The sequence below is a fragment of the Anomaloglossus baeobatrachus genome, chromosome 5 (assembly GCF_048569485.1).
Source record: "Anomaloglossus baeobatrachus isolate aAnoBae1 chromosome 5, aAnoBae1.hap1, whole genome shotgun sequence".
Lineage (NCBI taxonomy): Eukaryota > Metazoa > Chordata > Amphibia > Anura > Aromobatidae > Anomaloglossus > Anomaloglossus baeobatrachus.
This window is the reverse complement of record NC_134357.1, coordinates 301,559,410-301,576,545: the sequence shown is the minus strand read 5'-3', so window position 1 is coordinate 301,576,545 and position 17,136 is coordinate 301,559,410. Positions and strand designations below refer to the sequence as shown.

General features: G+C 52.2%; 1 protein-coding gene across 1 annotated transcript in view; it reads left to right on the top strand.

The window, feature by feature from the left end:
- Nucleotides 1–16,041, top strand: part of USH1G (USH1 protein network component sans) — a 141,157-nt gene extending 125,116 nt beyond the window's left edge. Inside the window, exon 4 of the mRNA XM_075349662.1 lies at nucleotides 14,207–16,041. Within this exon, the coding sequence (XP_075205777.1) occupies nucleotides 14,207–14,210 (4 nt within the window). The 3' untranslated portion in view covers nucleotides 14,211–16,041. The remainder of the gene's footprint in view (nucleotides 1–14,206) is intronic.
- The last annotated feature ends 1,095 nt before the right edge of the window (nucleotides 16,042–17,136 follow it).

Here is a 17,136-nt window from a genome sequence, read left to right as displayed (position 1 = left end):
AACAGCATGCGGTCCCCCCAAATTTTGATACCCAGTCAAGATAAAGCCCACAGCGGGGGGCTGGTATTCTCAGGCTGGAGAGACCCAGCCTAAAAATATCAGCCTGCAGCCGCCAGGATTGTCGCATCCATTACATGTGACTATCGCAGTACTTTACCCGGCTGTTCCTGAATTGCCCTGGTGCGGTGGCAATCGGGGTAATAAGGGGTTCATTGCAGCTCGTAGCTGTGACTTAGCCCTAGATCGATTATGGCAGGTGTCTGAGACCCCCATCACCAATCTGTAATGTGAAAAGAAATACGCACAAACACTAAAAAATCCTTTATTTGAAATAAAACACAAGCTGCACAATCAGCGGTCACTTCACTCAGGTGATTCCCGGTCACAGCTGGCGATACCTGTGACCAGGAATAGCCTGAGTGAGGTCACCGCTGAACGTGCGGCTAACTTATTTTCTGTATATACCCACAGACCGGGCCTGTGATTGGTTGCAGTCAGATGCTGGGTGTGCGTCTGACTGCAACCAATCACAGATGAAAGCAGTGAATATGGAATGAGCGGGGGAAGTGGAGGAGCCACGGGAGTGTACAGCCGCGCCGGTGATTCAGTAAATATACCACGCGTGCTCTAATCCCCCTATCACCACCACCATTTAAGTGCTGGCCAGATACCCTGGATCAATTCCGGGTATCTAGTTACAGGTGGACTCGATGGGTATCTGTGAGTAAACCTGTCACTAGAGTGAAAACCGTAACGGAAGTGCTGAAAAGAATTGACATGTTCACTCTTTTCATAGCGCAGCAAAACTGGAGGTGGTTCACAAACCCTCAGGAAAAAATCCTGATGTGTGTGTGTGTGTGTGTGTATGAGATTTCAAAAATGTCATAGACTTTGCTGGGACTGTAAAAAGCAGCGTTTTATTAGCATGGATTTGCATAAAACCAAGGCAAATCTGCAGCAAAACAATGCATCAAAGACGCCCAGTGTGAACATAGCCTTAAGGCTACTTTACACACTGCGATATCGGTCCCGATATCGCTAGTGTGGGTACCCGCCCCCATCTGTTGCGCGACACGGGCAAATCGCTGCCCGTGTCGCACAACAGCCGTCACACCCGTCACACATACATACCTGTCCGGCGACGTCGCTGTGACGGGCGAACCGCCTCCTTTCTAAGGGGGCGGTCCGTGCGGCGTCACAGCGACGTCACTGAACCGCTGCCCAATAACAGCGGAGGGGCGGAGCTGAGCGGGACGTAACATCCCGCCCACCTCCTTCCTTCCTCATAGCGGCCGGGAGGCAGGTAAGGGGAGCTTCCTCGTTCCTGCGGCGTCACACGCAGCGATGTGTGCTGCCGCAGGAACGAGGAACAACCTCGTTACTGCTGCAGTAACGAGATTTGAGAATGGACCCCCATGTCGCCGATTAGCGATTTTGCACGTTTTTGCAACGATGCAAAATCGCTTATCAGTGTCACACGCAACGGCATCGCTAATGCGGCCGGATGTGCGTCACGAATTCCGTGACCCCAAGGACTCCGCATTAGCGATGTCGCAGCGTGTAAAGCCCGCTTTAGTGTTAATTTCCGTGTTGTGGAGTGTGTTAGGAGAATACACCCAGATTCTGGGGAAGCAAACATTTTCAATAAGGATGCTCTTTTAGTGTGTGCTTGCTATTTACTATGCTGTATAGATCAATAATACAATAATATACTAAAAAGCCTATATACATAACATACGATATACCAAAGAAGCCCTGAACATTTTTTATGAAAGTTTATGAAACATACAGTATATGCAACTAAGTAAGCAACAAGTTGTATCCGTCAGAGTATACATTCAACAGAACTGTTTCTATTAGTCCCTCCAAATATAATTGTTTAATATAGTGATTTAGTCTAATTTTCTAACTGTGCTAAAATTAAAAGCAATATAATAAAACCATACAAAAGTGACAAATAAAATGTAAAATCCCAAGTCTTTATACCTTTAAACATAATCCAAAGGTTGAGTTTTCAGATAAAATTGTCACAGTGACTATGGAGATAACAGGAAACTAAAGCTCCGCCTCCTAAGATGACCCTCAGGCTAGGAGGCCCTATGCTGTCACGGGTCTCAGGGATACCTGTAAAGGTATGCCTGAGTCTCCTTCCTGGCCCTGCTCCTGAGCAGCCCTGATCCAATACCCCCTCCCCCAGGGGGACCAGGACAGGAGTGAGATTAAATCCACAAAAATAGACAGACCGAGGTAACCAAAACTCTGTCACACAGCACAGAGGTATAAGACAATAAAAGATAATGAAGAAAACAAGAGCATGGAGGAAACAGCAAGACAGCAGGTAAACTCCACAACCACTCCAGGCAAAAAGCAACTCTTTCCAGATAGTCTGGGACACCAAACAGCACAGACCAATACAGTATAATATATAGCTGGTGAAGTGATGAGCCAGGGTCGCCTCTGGCCTTGTAGTCGTGGCAGTAGTTTTGAGGCTGGTCCCTGGCTTCACCACTTCTTCAAGGTCGGGGACTGACTTGGTGGGGCAGAGTGTGACAGTGCATTCGCTGGACGTCGTACAAACGATCTTCAGACAAAGGGTGCTGGTTAAAAACGACATCTTTTAATACACAACAAAATCCGGCAGTAAAATCAGGCACTTCAATGAAGCTGGGGGCAGCCTGCCCTAACGCACCCTCTGGTGGGGATGTGCCCGGGGTACTCCACTTCGCCGGGCTCCCACACTTTGGTTTCCTGCACACCGGACCCACACCGGTTGCTTCAGACCGAGGTTTCGTTCCCCTCCTGGTTCTCCGGCGCCCCCTGATGGTTCCGCTCACACACTCTGCCCCCTTGGTGTTCTCAGCCTACTGTCCCGGACCCAACTAACTACACACTTCCACACACTCCCCCCATGCTACAGCCGGCTCCTCCTCCCCGGTGGCGACAGCCGTCCCACCCGGCCACTAGGGGGTGCCCTAACACAACATAACATCATAAAAATCAACATTTTTATTAGCTACAAATTCCGGGTTAACTACGCTGGTACTGATAGGGGTAGGCCCACCCACTACATGCCTCCCCTCTTAAAATCCGAGCCTCCCGGCAAGGCTCTATCTAAAAGCATACAAACTGTAAAACATAAACATGGTGGTAACCTCCAGTCCAGCGCTCGGCAACTTAGCAGCGCTCCCGATCTCTAGGTGGCGCCCGGAGGCTCAACAGCGCTCCCGGTCTTAGATGGCGCCCGGAGGCTCAACAGCACTCCCGGTCTTAGATGGCGCCCGGAGGCTCAACAGCGCTCCCGGTCTTAGATGGCGAGCAGCCGGCAAGTGAAACTTTTAACCATTTGGAAACATCAACTTCTGCCGGTCTATGAACGATACCGGTCTTCAAACAAGATACCTGCAGGAATCTATTCCGGAGGCCAGGACCGCTTCCACTCTTCTGCCTGTGCCTGGATGTAGGCACCCAGGGACTGTCCAGGTTGGCGGCGTATCCTCCGGAATGATACAGGAGCAAAAGGTGGCTCCGCTGGCACGGCTTCTTCAGTCCCCGGCGGGGGTGATGGCGTCGCTACCCTGGGTGGCTGAGGCGCGGGTTGCGGCACGTCCAAGACGATCACCGGACGATTGGTCACGCTTTGATTGACCGCCACCACCGGGGTACCCTTTTCCGGATCAACGGTCGGACCCGACTGCACCTCCGGTGTAACCGCCAGGGTGCGCCTGGAATGAGAGGCCTCGGTCGGTACCGGTCTTGGCTGGCTCCGGCGCCGTTCCTGGTGCTCCTCCCATTCCAGCTCTTGTTGCCACTGGGCCGCTTCCCGGGCGGTCGGCATCCGGCTTACCCCAACAGCGAACAGGCTGCGGCTTCCCGCCTCGGGCAAGAACTGTACCTTTTCTCCCGGGTAAAGCGTATGGAGCCTCTTTGGTAGACCCTCTACGTCCAGGTGGACCCGATTAAAAAAATAATCGTCCCCGGTGTCTGCTTCACGGATGAACCCGTAGCCCTCCTGCTGATTGAATTTCACCACTATACCAGTGGTGAATTGCAGGGCCAGTTCCTCACCGCCGGGACCGGCCATCATCTCCCGGAAAATGGTCTCCGCCATCAGCCGCTCTTTAACGGGGTCTGGTACCGGAGACGGGGGCCTTGGATATGGGGTGACGGGCGAGGCTACAGGGTCCCAAAAGAAGCCCCGGTGATCTTGCTCCAGCCGCTCGGCATACACTTCGGCCGGCTCCCGCACGGGGCTAGATGATGCGGCGGCCGCGGGTGTTCCCACAGGGGCATAGGTAATCCCCAGGGGGCGGTTCCCTACCGGTAGCTGGGTGGCATACGTGGCTCGCACCTCGGTGGTCGTGCCCCCGGTTATCGAGTCCCAGGTGGTCATCCAGGTCACCTTCTCCGGGCGTGTTGACTCTCCGGGCACGGTCGGAATCTCTGGCAAAAATGTTCCGGCTGCGGCAGCGGGTTTAGGACGCCCCCGGCCCAGGCTGGTCAGGGCCATAACGGTGGCGAGATCCTCTGGTTGACCGGAAGTCTCCATCTCTTTCTCCTGCTGTGTAGTTAGAAATGGCGGCGGGGTCAATGCTGAGACTGGAGGAAGAGGAGGCGGGCCTAAGTTTCCCGCTCTTGAACAGGCTCCACCCCCAGCCTCACACATCATCTTGACTCCTCCGCGGCGGTACTCCTTTTTCCTAAGAATACTGCCCACGTCATATTTCTTTCTTCGTGCCCTGGAACTGGCGCCTCCCCTCTTTGGGCGGAGTACTCTGTACCTCTTCTTCGGCACCGGCCAGCCCCAGGCTCTTCTTTTGGCGCCAACTTTTCGCGCCTTTTCTTCGTCTCCACAGACAACGGCCATCTTGCCGCCATCTTGTGCCCGGTCCAACGCTGCGGGCACCGTGTTTTCTTCCCACCAGGGGACTGGAAATCTTCGCTCGCAGTCGGGGTCCTGTGCCCCAGGCACCACTTGATCTCCAGTTTCTTGGGTTCCTGGCAGGGGAATCGCATCCTGCCGACTACGCCACATGAAGTGATGAGCCAGGGTCGCCTCTGGCCTTGTAGTCGTGGCAGTAGTTTTGAGGCTGGTCCCTGGCTTCACCACTTCTTCAAGGTCGGGGACTGACTTGGTGGGGCAGAGTGTGACAGTGTATTCGCCGGACGTCGTACAAACGATCTTCAGACAAAGGGTGCTGGTTAAAAACGACATCTTTTAATACACAACAAAATCCGGCAGTAAAATCAGGCACTTCAATGGAGCTGGGGGCAGCCTGCCCTAACGCACCCTCTGGTGGGGATGTGCCCGGGGTACTCCACTTCGCCGGGCTCCCACACTTTGGTTTCCTGCACACCGGACCCACACCGGTTGCTTCAGACCGAGGTTTCGTTCCCCTCCTGGTTCTCCGGCGCCCCCTGATGGTTCCGCTCACACACTCTGCCCCCTTGGTGTTCTCAGCCTACTGTCCCGGATCCAACTAACTACACACTTCCATACACTCCCCCCATGCTACAGCCGGCTCCTTCTCCCCGGTGGCGACAGCCGTCCCACCCGGCCACTAGGGGGTGCCCTAACACAACATAACATCATAAAAATCAACATTTTTATTAGCTACAAATTCCGGGTTAACTACGCTGGTACTGGTAGGGGTAGGCCCACCCACTACACTGGTATGGGTAGAAAATTTTAACCAGCTTAAATATGAGGCGCAGATGTGATTGACTTGACATGTGATCGAATGAGCCTAACAAGCAGGCTATCAGAGGTTAAAAGTGTGTGCACATGCTTCAGATTAGGTGCAGAAATTGTCTGCACCAAAAAGCACACCTTGTTGCAGAATAAAAAAATGCATGTGTTTTTTTTTTGTGTTTTTGATGCGTTTTTTTTCCATGCGTTTTTTTGTTAAATCAATGTCTATAAGGCCGACTTCACACTTGGGATTAACTCGCACGAGTGTGTGACGCCCTGGGGAAGCCAGGGGTCACAGGTCATCACACCACCACACCCTACACCCCAGTTAGGAACACCAAGGCTACTAAAATCCTTGTTGCCTTCCTCCAGGGGCTGATGTTCACACCAGGGGGTGGGCCAGGTGGTGGGCTCCACCCACCGAGGAGTACACAGCCCTGGAGGCGGGAGGAACCAGGCAGTTAGAGTTTAGAGGGAGAAGTGGAAAGAAGGCAGTGAAGTCAGGAAGGAGAAGGAGTAAACAGTGGAGTGGTAGAGGAGCTAAGTGAAGTGAAAGTGAAGTAGTAGTGGAGCAAAGAAGAAACGAGTAAAAGTGAGAGGAGGAAAGCCTGAAGTTGGTCCGGCTGTGTGCAGGACAGTGTCAGCAAGGTCAGCAGCGGCGGTGACAGTCTGGAGGGGGACTGCTCGGAGGTTGCTGGAAGGACCGCGGACAGGTAGTGGCCCGGCGGTCTGGAGCAGTATACGAAGAACAGTCAGCACCAGGGCAGGGGCCTCTCGGACCCCGGCAAGGCTAGGAGTCGCCGTAAATTTGCCAAATCCGTCAGTGAAGGGGACGACTGTCTCCAAACAACCAAGTCCCGATTGAAGGCAACAGTCCGACCGTTACAGAGAGACACCGCCACCGCCAGGGCACCAGTTTCTCAGGGCCAGCGCCTGCGGGCAAAGTAGGGCTCCTCCGGCCCATATCCAAGCCGGGGAGCGGGTTACCGGTGGGAACCCATCGCTACCAACACAGAGACATGAGGTGCAGGACAAAGGGACATCACCGTCACCTACTGGGAGAGTAAGTGCAGCCGTCCGTGGGAACCGTCTTTCCAGCCATGTGTTTTACCGAGAACTGTGTCACCGTCTCAGGCTGAGTGAGTACCACAGTGCCGCAAGGCACAGCGCTGCCCCCGCGTCCCTGCGCCCACCAAGCCCTGCATCTCCCACCTCATCACTGGGCCCCGGGATCACCAACCCCTACCCACGGAGGGGCAACACAACAACTGGCTGCTCCATACCATCCTTCCCGGGAACCCCATACAGAGCAGCGGTGGTGCTAACAAATCACCACAACCGTGGGTGGCGTCACGGACAATAAACCATCCCCACACCCAAACAACCCCCTTTTCACTCACGGGCGAGGAGCGTCGCTCGAGTCCCCGGGATCCGGCCCATCACTCGAGCCACCGAGCAGCGGCAGCAGCAGGCCGCAGTGCCAGCCGGACCCGAGCAGAAGGGAGAGCGTGGCGTCCCCTCCTCCGCCCGCGACAACTTGGCGTCACGAACAGGATCTTACCGCTCTGCCGTTGGGTAGAGGTGCGCCTTGTAACCGCCGGAGGTATCCGGCTGAAAAAATTCGGAAGTCGCCATCTTTGGCGTGAAAAGTTCCCGCTCGAGCGTCTTCTCGAGTAGCAGAGGCGCAAAGGCCAAAACTCCGCCACAATAGAGGAGTGGCCGGAAAAGAGCGAAGGAGGACGCGATGGCGGCTGGACGCATGTGAAGGTGGCGGTACAAGCCGAAACGCTGAGACCCCTACCGTCCGCCGACCCTGGCAAGGAATGTCCGCCCCACCTAGTTATGCGGAGGCTACCGAGCTGGTGCCCGGAACAGCGGCATGGCTGAGGGCCCGAACGGCAGGGATCTGCCGCCACTACCGGAGCCAGATCTGCAGGCTGATGGAACAGTGGACAGCGGAGGTGGAGAACGTAGCTGCGGTTGCACGAGTATATGGAATGGAGGCCATGATGGAGGAGCTGGTGAGTGACCCACGCCCCTATGTCCCCGAGGGACCGGCCGCTGTGGCTGAGGGACCCGGTCTACCCCTGGCCCCCACGCCACCTCCGTCCTCCTTACCCGTGCACCGTACTGCGCCTGGCCCGTCGGATGTACACCCCTCCGTGACTGTGGCCGAGAGAGTAGCCAGCCTAGAGGCTACGGCAGCCGGTAACCGCCCGCCTGGTGCAGAGGCCGATGATAGCGATTCCGGGCCTGACACCGAGCCCATGTCAGAAGAGGATGGGCCCACCTCCGTTGAAAGTCCGGAGTAGGGGCAGCGGAGCACCGTTGTCCAGTCCCCGTTGGGACCACCACTGAGTTTTAAGTTTGAAAAGTTTGAAAAGAAATGATAAGTGAAATGGAACCGAAAAATAATCTGATTTAACCGTGATTGAGAGAAAACCGGCCGTTGCCGGCACCGTTGTCCAGGTGGGGACCGTTTAAAAGTTGTTCTGCATGGAGGACTTTCCATGGACAAGCCCGTGAACTTGCAGGGCAACCACAAACGTTAGTGGCTTGTAAATAAGTTGTTTTACCGTTACCGTATCCGCATTGCCGCCTCCGGAGAGGCAGGTTGGAGGGAGGGCCCTCAGCAGAGCAGGCTGGGGCCCAGCCACCACAGGAACCGGTGGCTACCCTCTGGAGGGAAAGGACAGATCCCGCTCGGGTAACTTGTGCTGGACTTGGGTCAAGGGGTGCTGCCTGGGCTTTAGGGGCAGCATCAAGGCCAGGTTGCTTGGGTGGGAGAGAGCGGAAACCGTAACCGTAAACCGTTAGTAACGTTTAAGCAATGTACCTCCCGTTGTGGGATGATGTTATGATTTATATGTTACCTTTTTACCTTTTTCAGAAAATAAAACCGGTGTTGGACGGGCAGCCCGCGGACGGTCTGCATTTTGCTAAGGGGGAATGTGACGCCCTGGGCAAGCCAGGGGTCACAGGTCATCACACCACCACACCCTACACCCCAGTTAGGAACACCAAGGCTACTAAAATCCTTGTTGCCTTCCTCCAGGGGCTGATGTTCACACCAGGAGGTGGGCCAGGCGGTTGGCTCCGCCCACCGAGGAGTACACAGCCCTGGAGGCGGGAGGAACCAGGCAGTTAGAGTTTGGAGGGAGAAGTGGAAAGAAGGCAGTGAAGTCAGGAAGGAGAAGGAGTAAACAGTGGAGTGGTAGAGGAGCTAAGTGAAGTGAAAGTGAAGTAGTAGTGGAGCAAAGAAGAAACGAGTAAAAGTGAGAGGAGGAAAGCCTGAAGTTGGTCCGGCTGTGTGCAGGACAGTGTCAGCAAGGTCAGCAGCGGCGGTGACAGTCTGGAGGGGGACTGCTCGGAGGTTGCTGGAAGGACCGCGGACGGGTAGTGGCCCAGCGGTCTGGAGCAGTATACGAAGAACAGTCAGCACCAGGGCAGGGGCCTCTCGGACCCCGGCAAGGCTAGGAGTCGCCGTAAATTTGCCAAATCCGTCAGTGAAGGGGACGACTGTCTCCAAACAACCAAGTCCCGATTGAAGGCAACAGTCCGACCGTTACAGAGAGACACCGCCACCGCCAGGGCACCAGTTTCTCAGGGCCAGCGCCTGCGGGCAAAGTAGGGCTCCTCCAGCCCATATCCAAGCCGGGGAGCGGGTTACCGGTGGGAACCCATCGCTACCAACACAGAGACATTAGGTGCAGGACAAAGGGACATCACCGTCACCTACTGGGAGAGCAAGTGCAGCCGTCCGTAGGAACCGTCTTTCCAGCCGTGTGTTTTACCGAGAACTGTGTCACCGTCTCAGGCTGAGTGAGTACCACAGTGCCGCAAGGCACAGCGCTGCCCCCGCGTCCCTGCGCCCACCAAGCCCTGCATCTCCCACCTCATCACTGGGCCCCGGGATCACCAACCCCTACCCACGGAGGGGCAACACAACAACTGGCTGCTCCATACCATCCTTCCCGGGAACCCCATACAGAGCAGCGGTGGTGCTAACAAATCACCACAACCGTGGGTGACGTCACGGACAATAAACCATCCCCACACCCAAACAACCCCCTTTTCACTCACGGGCGAGGAGCGCCGCTCGAGTCCCCGGGATCTGGCCCATCGCTCGAGCCACCGAGCAGCGGCAGCAGCAGGCCGCAGTGCCAGCCGGACCCGAGCAGAAGGGAGAGCGCGGCGTCCCCTCCTCCGCCCGCGACAAGTGCAATGCGAGAAATTCTCACATTGCACTCGGACCCATGTTAATCAATGAGGCTGCTCCCATCTGCTATTTTTTTCTCAGTCCAAATCGTACTGAGAAAAAAAATCGCACCATGCTGCGTTTTGGTGAGTTTCTCGCACGAGTCACTTCAATGAAAGTCTATGGGTGCGTGAAAAAAAAGCATGTCACACGGACGGCACATACACCATCCTAGTGACATCTGTTTTTCTCAATTGTCAATTGTTTTTGCCATTTGGGTTTTGCACTGCAAAGCTGAGTTTTTGCCCAAATTTCTGCCACAAGAAGGCTGCAGTTTGAACTACATAGTGGGGTTTAGAAACCCAAATTCCATAGACTTTGTTTGAGGCCTAAAACATACTTCCGCAAAAAAAATGTCCGTGTGACACGGTCCGTTTTTCGGGTCCGTGTTCCGTTTTTTTGGGCGTTTCTCCTTGTACGTATGGCATCCGTGTGATGGCGTATGCGAGCCGTGTGTACGTGTAAAATGTCCGTGTTTGTGTGTAAAATGCCTGTGTATGTGTACGTGGAATGTCCATGTGGAATGTCCGTTTGTGTGTTGCACAATGTCGTTGATACATGTCGGCTGACAGCAGACAGAGTTGTGCGATGAGAATGAACTCGGGTGAACTTCACCCGACTTCATTGTCATGCCGCGGCTCTGTATGTGTGCCGCGTACTGATTAGCGGTCACCTGTGAAGGATTCACCAGTGACCGCTAATTCCCCGAGTGACTGAAGTGAGCAGCCCTCTCTCATACTCACCGCTCCCCGATCACCAGCGCGGCGAGGAACAGCTGTGCAGAGAATACGCGGCAACAATTACTTTGAATATGCCGGCCGCTCATTAATCAATCTCGTATTCCCTGCTTTCCCCACCCACAGTCGCCTATTCTTGGTTGCAGTCAGACACGCCCCCCACGCTGAGTGACAGCTGTCTCACTGCACCCAATCACAGCAGCCAGTGAGCGTGTCTATAGTGTGCAGTAAAATAAATAATTAAAAAAAAACGGCATGCGGTCCCCCCCAATTTTAATACCAGCCAGATAAAGCCATACGGCTGAAGGCTGGTATTCTCAGGATGGGGAGCCCCACGTTATGGGGAGCCCCCCAGCCTAACAATATCAGTCAGCAGCCGCCCAGAATTGCCGCATATAATTATATGCGACGGTTCTGGGACTGTACCCGGCTCTTCCCGATATGCCCTGGAGCGTTGGCAAATCGGGGTAATAAGGAGTTTTTGGCAGCCCATAGCTGCCAATAAGTCCTGGATTAATCATGTCAGGCGTCTCCCCGAGATACCTTCCATGATTAATCTGTAAATTACAGTAAATAAACACACACACACCTGAAAAAATCATTTATTAGAAATAAAAAACACTAACAAATTCCCTCATCATCACCAATTTAATAAGCCCGAAAAAGCCCTCCATGTCCGGCGTACTCCAGGATGGTCCAGCGTCGCATCCAGCTCTGCTGCATGAAGGTGACCGGAGCTGCAGAAGACACCGCCACTCCTGACAGCTCCACGCAGCTAATGAAGGGAATAGCGCGATCAGCTGTATTCAGCGTTGGCCGCGAGTAACCTCAGTGACAGCTCAGCTGATCGCGCTATTCCCTTCATTAGCTGCGTGGAGATGACAGGAGCGGGAGTGTCTTCTGCAGCTCCGGTCACCTTCATGCAGCAGAGCTGGATGCGACGCTGGACCATCCTGGAGTACGCCGGACATGGAGGGCTTTTTCGGGCTTATTAAATTGGTGAACAAGGCAATTTGTTAGTGTTTTTTTTTTCTAATAAAGGATTGTTCGGGTGTGTGTGTTTATTTACTGTAATTTATAGATTAATCAAGGAAGGTATCTCGGGGAGACGCCTGACATGATTAATCTAGGACTTATTGGCAGCTATGGGCTGCCAAAAACTCCTTATTACCCCGATTTGCCAACGCACAAGGGCAGATCGGGAAGAGCCGGGTACAGTCCCAGAACTGTCGCATATAATGTATGCGGCAATTCTGGGAGGCTGCTGACTGATATTGTTAGGCTGTGGGGCTCCCCATCCTGAGAATACCAGCCTTCAGCCGTATGGCTTTATCTGACTGATATTAAAATTGGGGGGGACCGCACGCCAGTTTTTTTAATTATTTATTTATTTATTTTACTGCACATTATAGACACGCCCACCAGCTGCTGTGATTGGGTGCAGTGAGACAGCTGTCACTCAGCGTGGGGGGCGTGTCTGACTGCAACAAATCACAGGCGCCTGTGGGTGGGGAAAGCAGGGAATACGAGATTGATTAATGAGCGGCCGGCATATTCAAAGTAATTGTTGCCGCGTATTCTCTGCACAGCTGTTCCTCGCAGCGCTGGTGATCGGGGAGCGGTATGAGCCGGGGGAAGAAAAAAAACGAGCGCCAATGTAAGTATGACTGAGAACAGCAGAAAAAAAGGTAAGTATACTGAATTTAATTTAAAACAAAACAAAAAATAAGATCGCACATACTCCGTGTGCGGTACGTGCAGGCACGGACCCATAGACTAAAGCGGGTCCGTGCCTGTGTGCTGCCGGCCAAAAACGGACATGTTGTTCTTGTAGAAAAGCGCACACACGTACTTATCACACAGACACACGTTCCGTGTGATTTTACGTGTGTGTGCCATCTACCATAGAATAACATGGGTCTCCGTGTGTACGTGTCTCCGGTACGTGCAAATACGTACCGCACACGTACAAATTAAACGGATGTGCGTTGCGGGTCTGAAAAGCAGAACACATCCATTTTGGCATTAAACGCTGCAGTTGAAAAAGCAGCAAAAAAGCAGGTAAAAAGTAGGTAAAAAGCAAAGTGCGTTCTTACCCTTAGGCCAGAATCACACTTGCTAGTGCCTCGCGTGTAACTCGCGCGAGTCTCTCATGGTAGAACCCGGCATGGCCGCACACTATGCATACAGGAGCGTCTGAGCTGCATAGAGATACATGCAACCGACCCGCTCCTTTCAGAGGAGTGTGCGGCCAAGCCGGGTTCTACCATGAGAGACTCGCGCAAGTTACACGCGAGGCACTAGCAAGTGTGATTCTGGCCTTAGCCTAAAGGGGGCTTTACACGCTACGACATCGCTAATGCGAACTTGTTGGGGTCACGGAATTGGTGTCGCACATCCGGCCGCATTAGCGATGCCGTTGCGTGTGACACCGATGAGCGATTTTGCATCATTGCAAAACGTGCAAAATCGCTCATCGGTGACATGGGGGTCCATTCTCAAAAATCGTTACTGCAGCAGTAACGAGGTTGTTCCTCGTTCCTGCGGCAGCACACATCGCTCCATGTGACGCCGCAGGAACAAGAAAGCTCTCCTTACCTGCCTCCCGGCCGCTATGCGGAAGGAAGGAGGTGGGCGGGATGTTACATCCCGCTCAGCTCCGCCCCTCCGCTGCTATTGGGTGGCCGCTCAGTGACGTCGCTGTGACGCCACACGGACCACCCCCCTTAGAAAGGAGGCGGTTCGCCGGTCACAGCGACGTTGCCGGGCAGGTAAGTATGTGTGACGGGTCTGGGTGATGTTGTGCGGCACGGGCAGCGATTTGCCCGTGTCGCACAACAGATGGGGGCGGGTACCCACGCTGGCGATATCGGGACCGATATCGCAACGTGTAAAGCCCGCTTTACTCTTGCTAGCCTGTGTGAGCAAACAGCAGGTCAACGCCCGAGACACCAGAGAAATCATCGGGCGGAGTGTCAGAATCGGCAATGTGAACAGAGCCTGACACTGCGATGATAGTGAGTTAATTCGTGCAAAACTCTGTGTAAGGCCAGAGTCACACTTAAGCATATCTCACGCGAGTCTCGCATTGCATCATCCGGCACAGCCGCACACTCTCCTGATAGGAGCGGGTCGGCTGCATATATTTCTATGCAGCTGATATGCTCCTGTTCGGAGAGCATCAGGTCGTGCTGGGTGATGCGATGCGAGACTCGCGCAAGATACACGCAAGTGTGACTCTGTCCTAACAAAAATACTGATCACACAATCCCCTCGGGAGGTACCCCAGTGATCAGCTGTAGTTTTTGCTGCATTGTGGCATAAAGTGTTCAGTTTTCATGGAGCACCACTGCTGATGATATGAAGAATTACCGTACTCCAAGCTTTGAAAACTGTCGATACATTCACCGAATTTTGTGGCAATATTTTTCCTGACATCTAAAATTCATTGTATAATTATAAGATGAATAACCTGTAATGTACAAAGTATAAGCAAATGTTATGTTTTTTCTTCTTTTATAGATAATGGCATCATCTGAGCGGCGAGACCCAACTACAGTGCCAGATATATTATTCATAAGCCTAGAGACTGCCCCTCGCCAAAAATGTGCCACACAAGACTTGTTACCCTCATGGGTCATTCAGGTGCCAAGAAAATGACCTCCGTACCAAGGAATTTCAGAATCCACCGTGTGATGTGTTTTAAAAGATGCAGAAGATTCTGCACAATTCTCAATGTTAAATATATATTTTTCCTATGGGAAATATCTGTACTGTTGTCATTGTATTTTGGCCTCTTGATGTTTTCTACGTAGATTTAGGCGTCCTTATGTGTTATGGTATAGGCTGTGTAGTCTCATCCAATGCCATACCAGATAATGAAGAATATGCTATCAGGGGATAACAATATTATCTGTTCCCTATTATACTATACTCCTCATTAAAGGTCCATTTACAATATCTATATGTAATATTAATAATTGTTGGACTCTTGTTACATGTACATACATCTCGGTTGAGGGGATATGGAAACTTTTTACATTGCTGGACTGAAGGCACCAAAAACGTCATGTATATTAAAAGAAATGTGTAATCAAAAACAACTTTTATTTCAGGCAGGTCTTTAAGGAGGTTGGCCACTACTTTAACATTGATGGCCTATCCTTTGGATAGGTTATCAACGTCTGATCGGCCAGACAACTGGCACCCCCACCTATCAGCTATTCTCGGTGTCATCAGCAGGCGGCCAGAAAGGCTCAGTTCCAGAGCCGCCCCATCTTCTGACAGTGGCCGCGGTCGGGTACGGCACATCCGCCTCGTATTAATTTGAAAGGGCACCTCCAGAACTGCCGCCGGGACCAAGAACAGTCAATCAGCGGGGGTGCTGGGTGGCAGACCCGTCGATCAGACATTAATGACCAAGGCGTATGCCATCAATGTAGACGTAGTGGCAACATATTTAAATACTTTTCAAATATTGCAACAAAGCTCTTCTTGGCGGCTGTGCAGTTCTCAGCTGCAGCCGTTATCGGTTGACTAGGCAGCTCCGGAACTGAGCATTTCCAGCTGACGCCGGCACCAGGGACAGCTGATCAGTGGGGTGTTGGACCCCGGCCAATCAGACATTGATGCCCTTTCCTAGGGAGCACTTTGCACACTACGACATCGCAGCTGCGATGTAGGTGGGGTCAAACCGAAAGTGACGCAGTCAATATCGTAGTGTGTAAATCCTTTTTGATACGATTAACGAGGGCAAAAGCGTCGTTATTGTATCATCGGTGTAGGGTCCGGCACTTCCATGAATTGGGAAATACCGATGTTACGATGTTGTTCCTCGTTCCTGCGGCAGCACACATCGCTGTATGTGAAGCCGCAGGAGCGAGGAACATCTCCTACATGCGTCCTGCGACTCACGCCGGCTCTACGGAAGGAAGGAGGTGGGCAGGATGTTTACATCCCGCTCATCTCCGCCCCTCCGCTTCTATTGGATGCCTGCCGTGTGACGTCGCTATGACGCCGCACGACCCACCCCCATAATAAGGAGGCGGTTCGCTGGCCAGAGCGACGTCACAGGGCAGGTGAGTGCTTGTGAAGCTGCCGTAGCGATAATGTTCGCTACGGCAGCTATCACCATGATATCGCAGCTGCGACGGGGGCGGGGACTATCGCGCTCGGCATCGCAGCATCGGCTTGCGATGTCGTAGTGTGCAAAGTGCCCCTAAGGATAGGCCATCAATGTTAAAGTAGTGGATAACCACCTCTTTAAGTTCCATGTATGTTTTAAAAAATTTTGGTCATTTTTTGATTTTTCATACTACAATTGGAAATAAAAAGTATATGATATGTTGTCCTTTTTACACTGGCCACTGAGGCTAATCAAGATTCATACTTCATGTTCTTTCAGGATATTCACATGTACATTAACCACACTGAACAGACTCAGGTCCTATTCCAAAGTATTGAAGCATCTAGTGACCTCACCTATTGTGGACCCTGTGTTATCAGCTTTTAATTGAGCTAACCTGTCACTGTTACCTTGTCTGTGATAATAATGAGTATCTTGAAAAGACTTAAAGGCCCAAGATTTTTTTTTCAATATGAAAAATATAACAAAGTAAAACAGTACAAAAATATGTAAAAAATCCATTTTACTTAAAAACCTGATTTAAACATTAAGGCTATGTGCCCACGTTGCGTACTGTCAGTGCAGAAATTTCTGCAGCGATTTAAAGAGCACACGTGCGCTTTAAATCGCTGCAGAAAGAGTCCGTAATGAAAAAAAAAGCCGATTCCATGCGCTCTGACTGCAGCCCCTCCCATACACAGAGCGGGGGCTGCATGCAGAGCGCAGGAAAGAAGTGACATGTCACTTCTTAGAACGCACGCTTCGGGCAGCAGCCGAAGCGCTGCGCTCTAAGACGCCACGTGCGCACGTCTTCTGCATAATCTTCATATCAGAAAAGGACTTAGGCTATGTGCGCACGTTGCGTAATTGCATGCAGTTACGCTGTAGTGCAGATCGCAGCGTAACTGCATGCAATTACGCAACGTGCGCACATAGCCTAAGTCCTTTTCTGATAACTTCCAATTTAATTATGAAGCTTCATATAGCATTGCCCTTGGGAGTGAAAAATGGGTATTATTAGTTTTTCATAAGTTACATGGATAGTTTCTGGCATAAAGAAACGGACTATCAACATGACATGTTTTCAGATTTTCAGTAATGAGGCTGACACTGATCCTTGGAATAAGTGCGGTGTCACCTCAGCTGACCAGGTGCATTATCTATGAGCGCAACACAGTCCTATTCTTGTGAATGGAGCATTGTTGCTTGTTACACACAGTGTTTGGTCGGGAGTTTCACTATTAGTAGAAAAGATGACGAGGCTGTGCAATTAATTAGTTACTACCACCCATAAGAAATTAATAGCATATCCTATTTATATTTATCG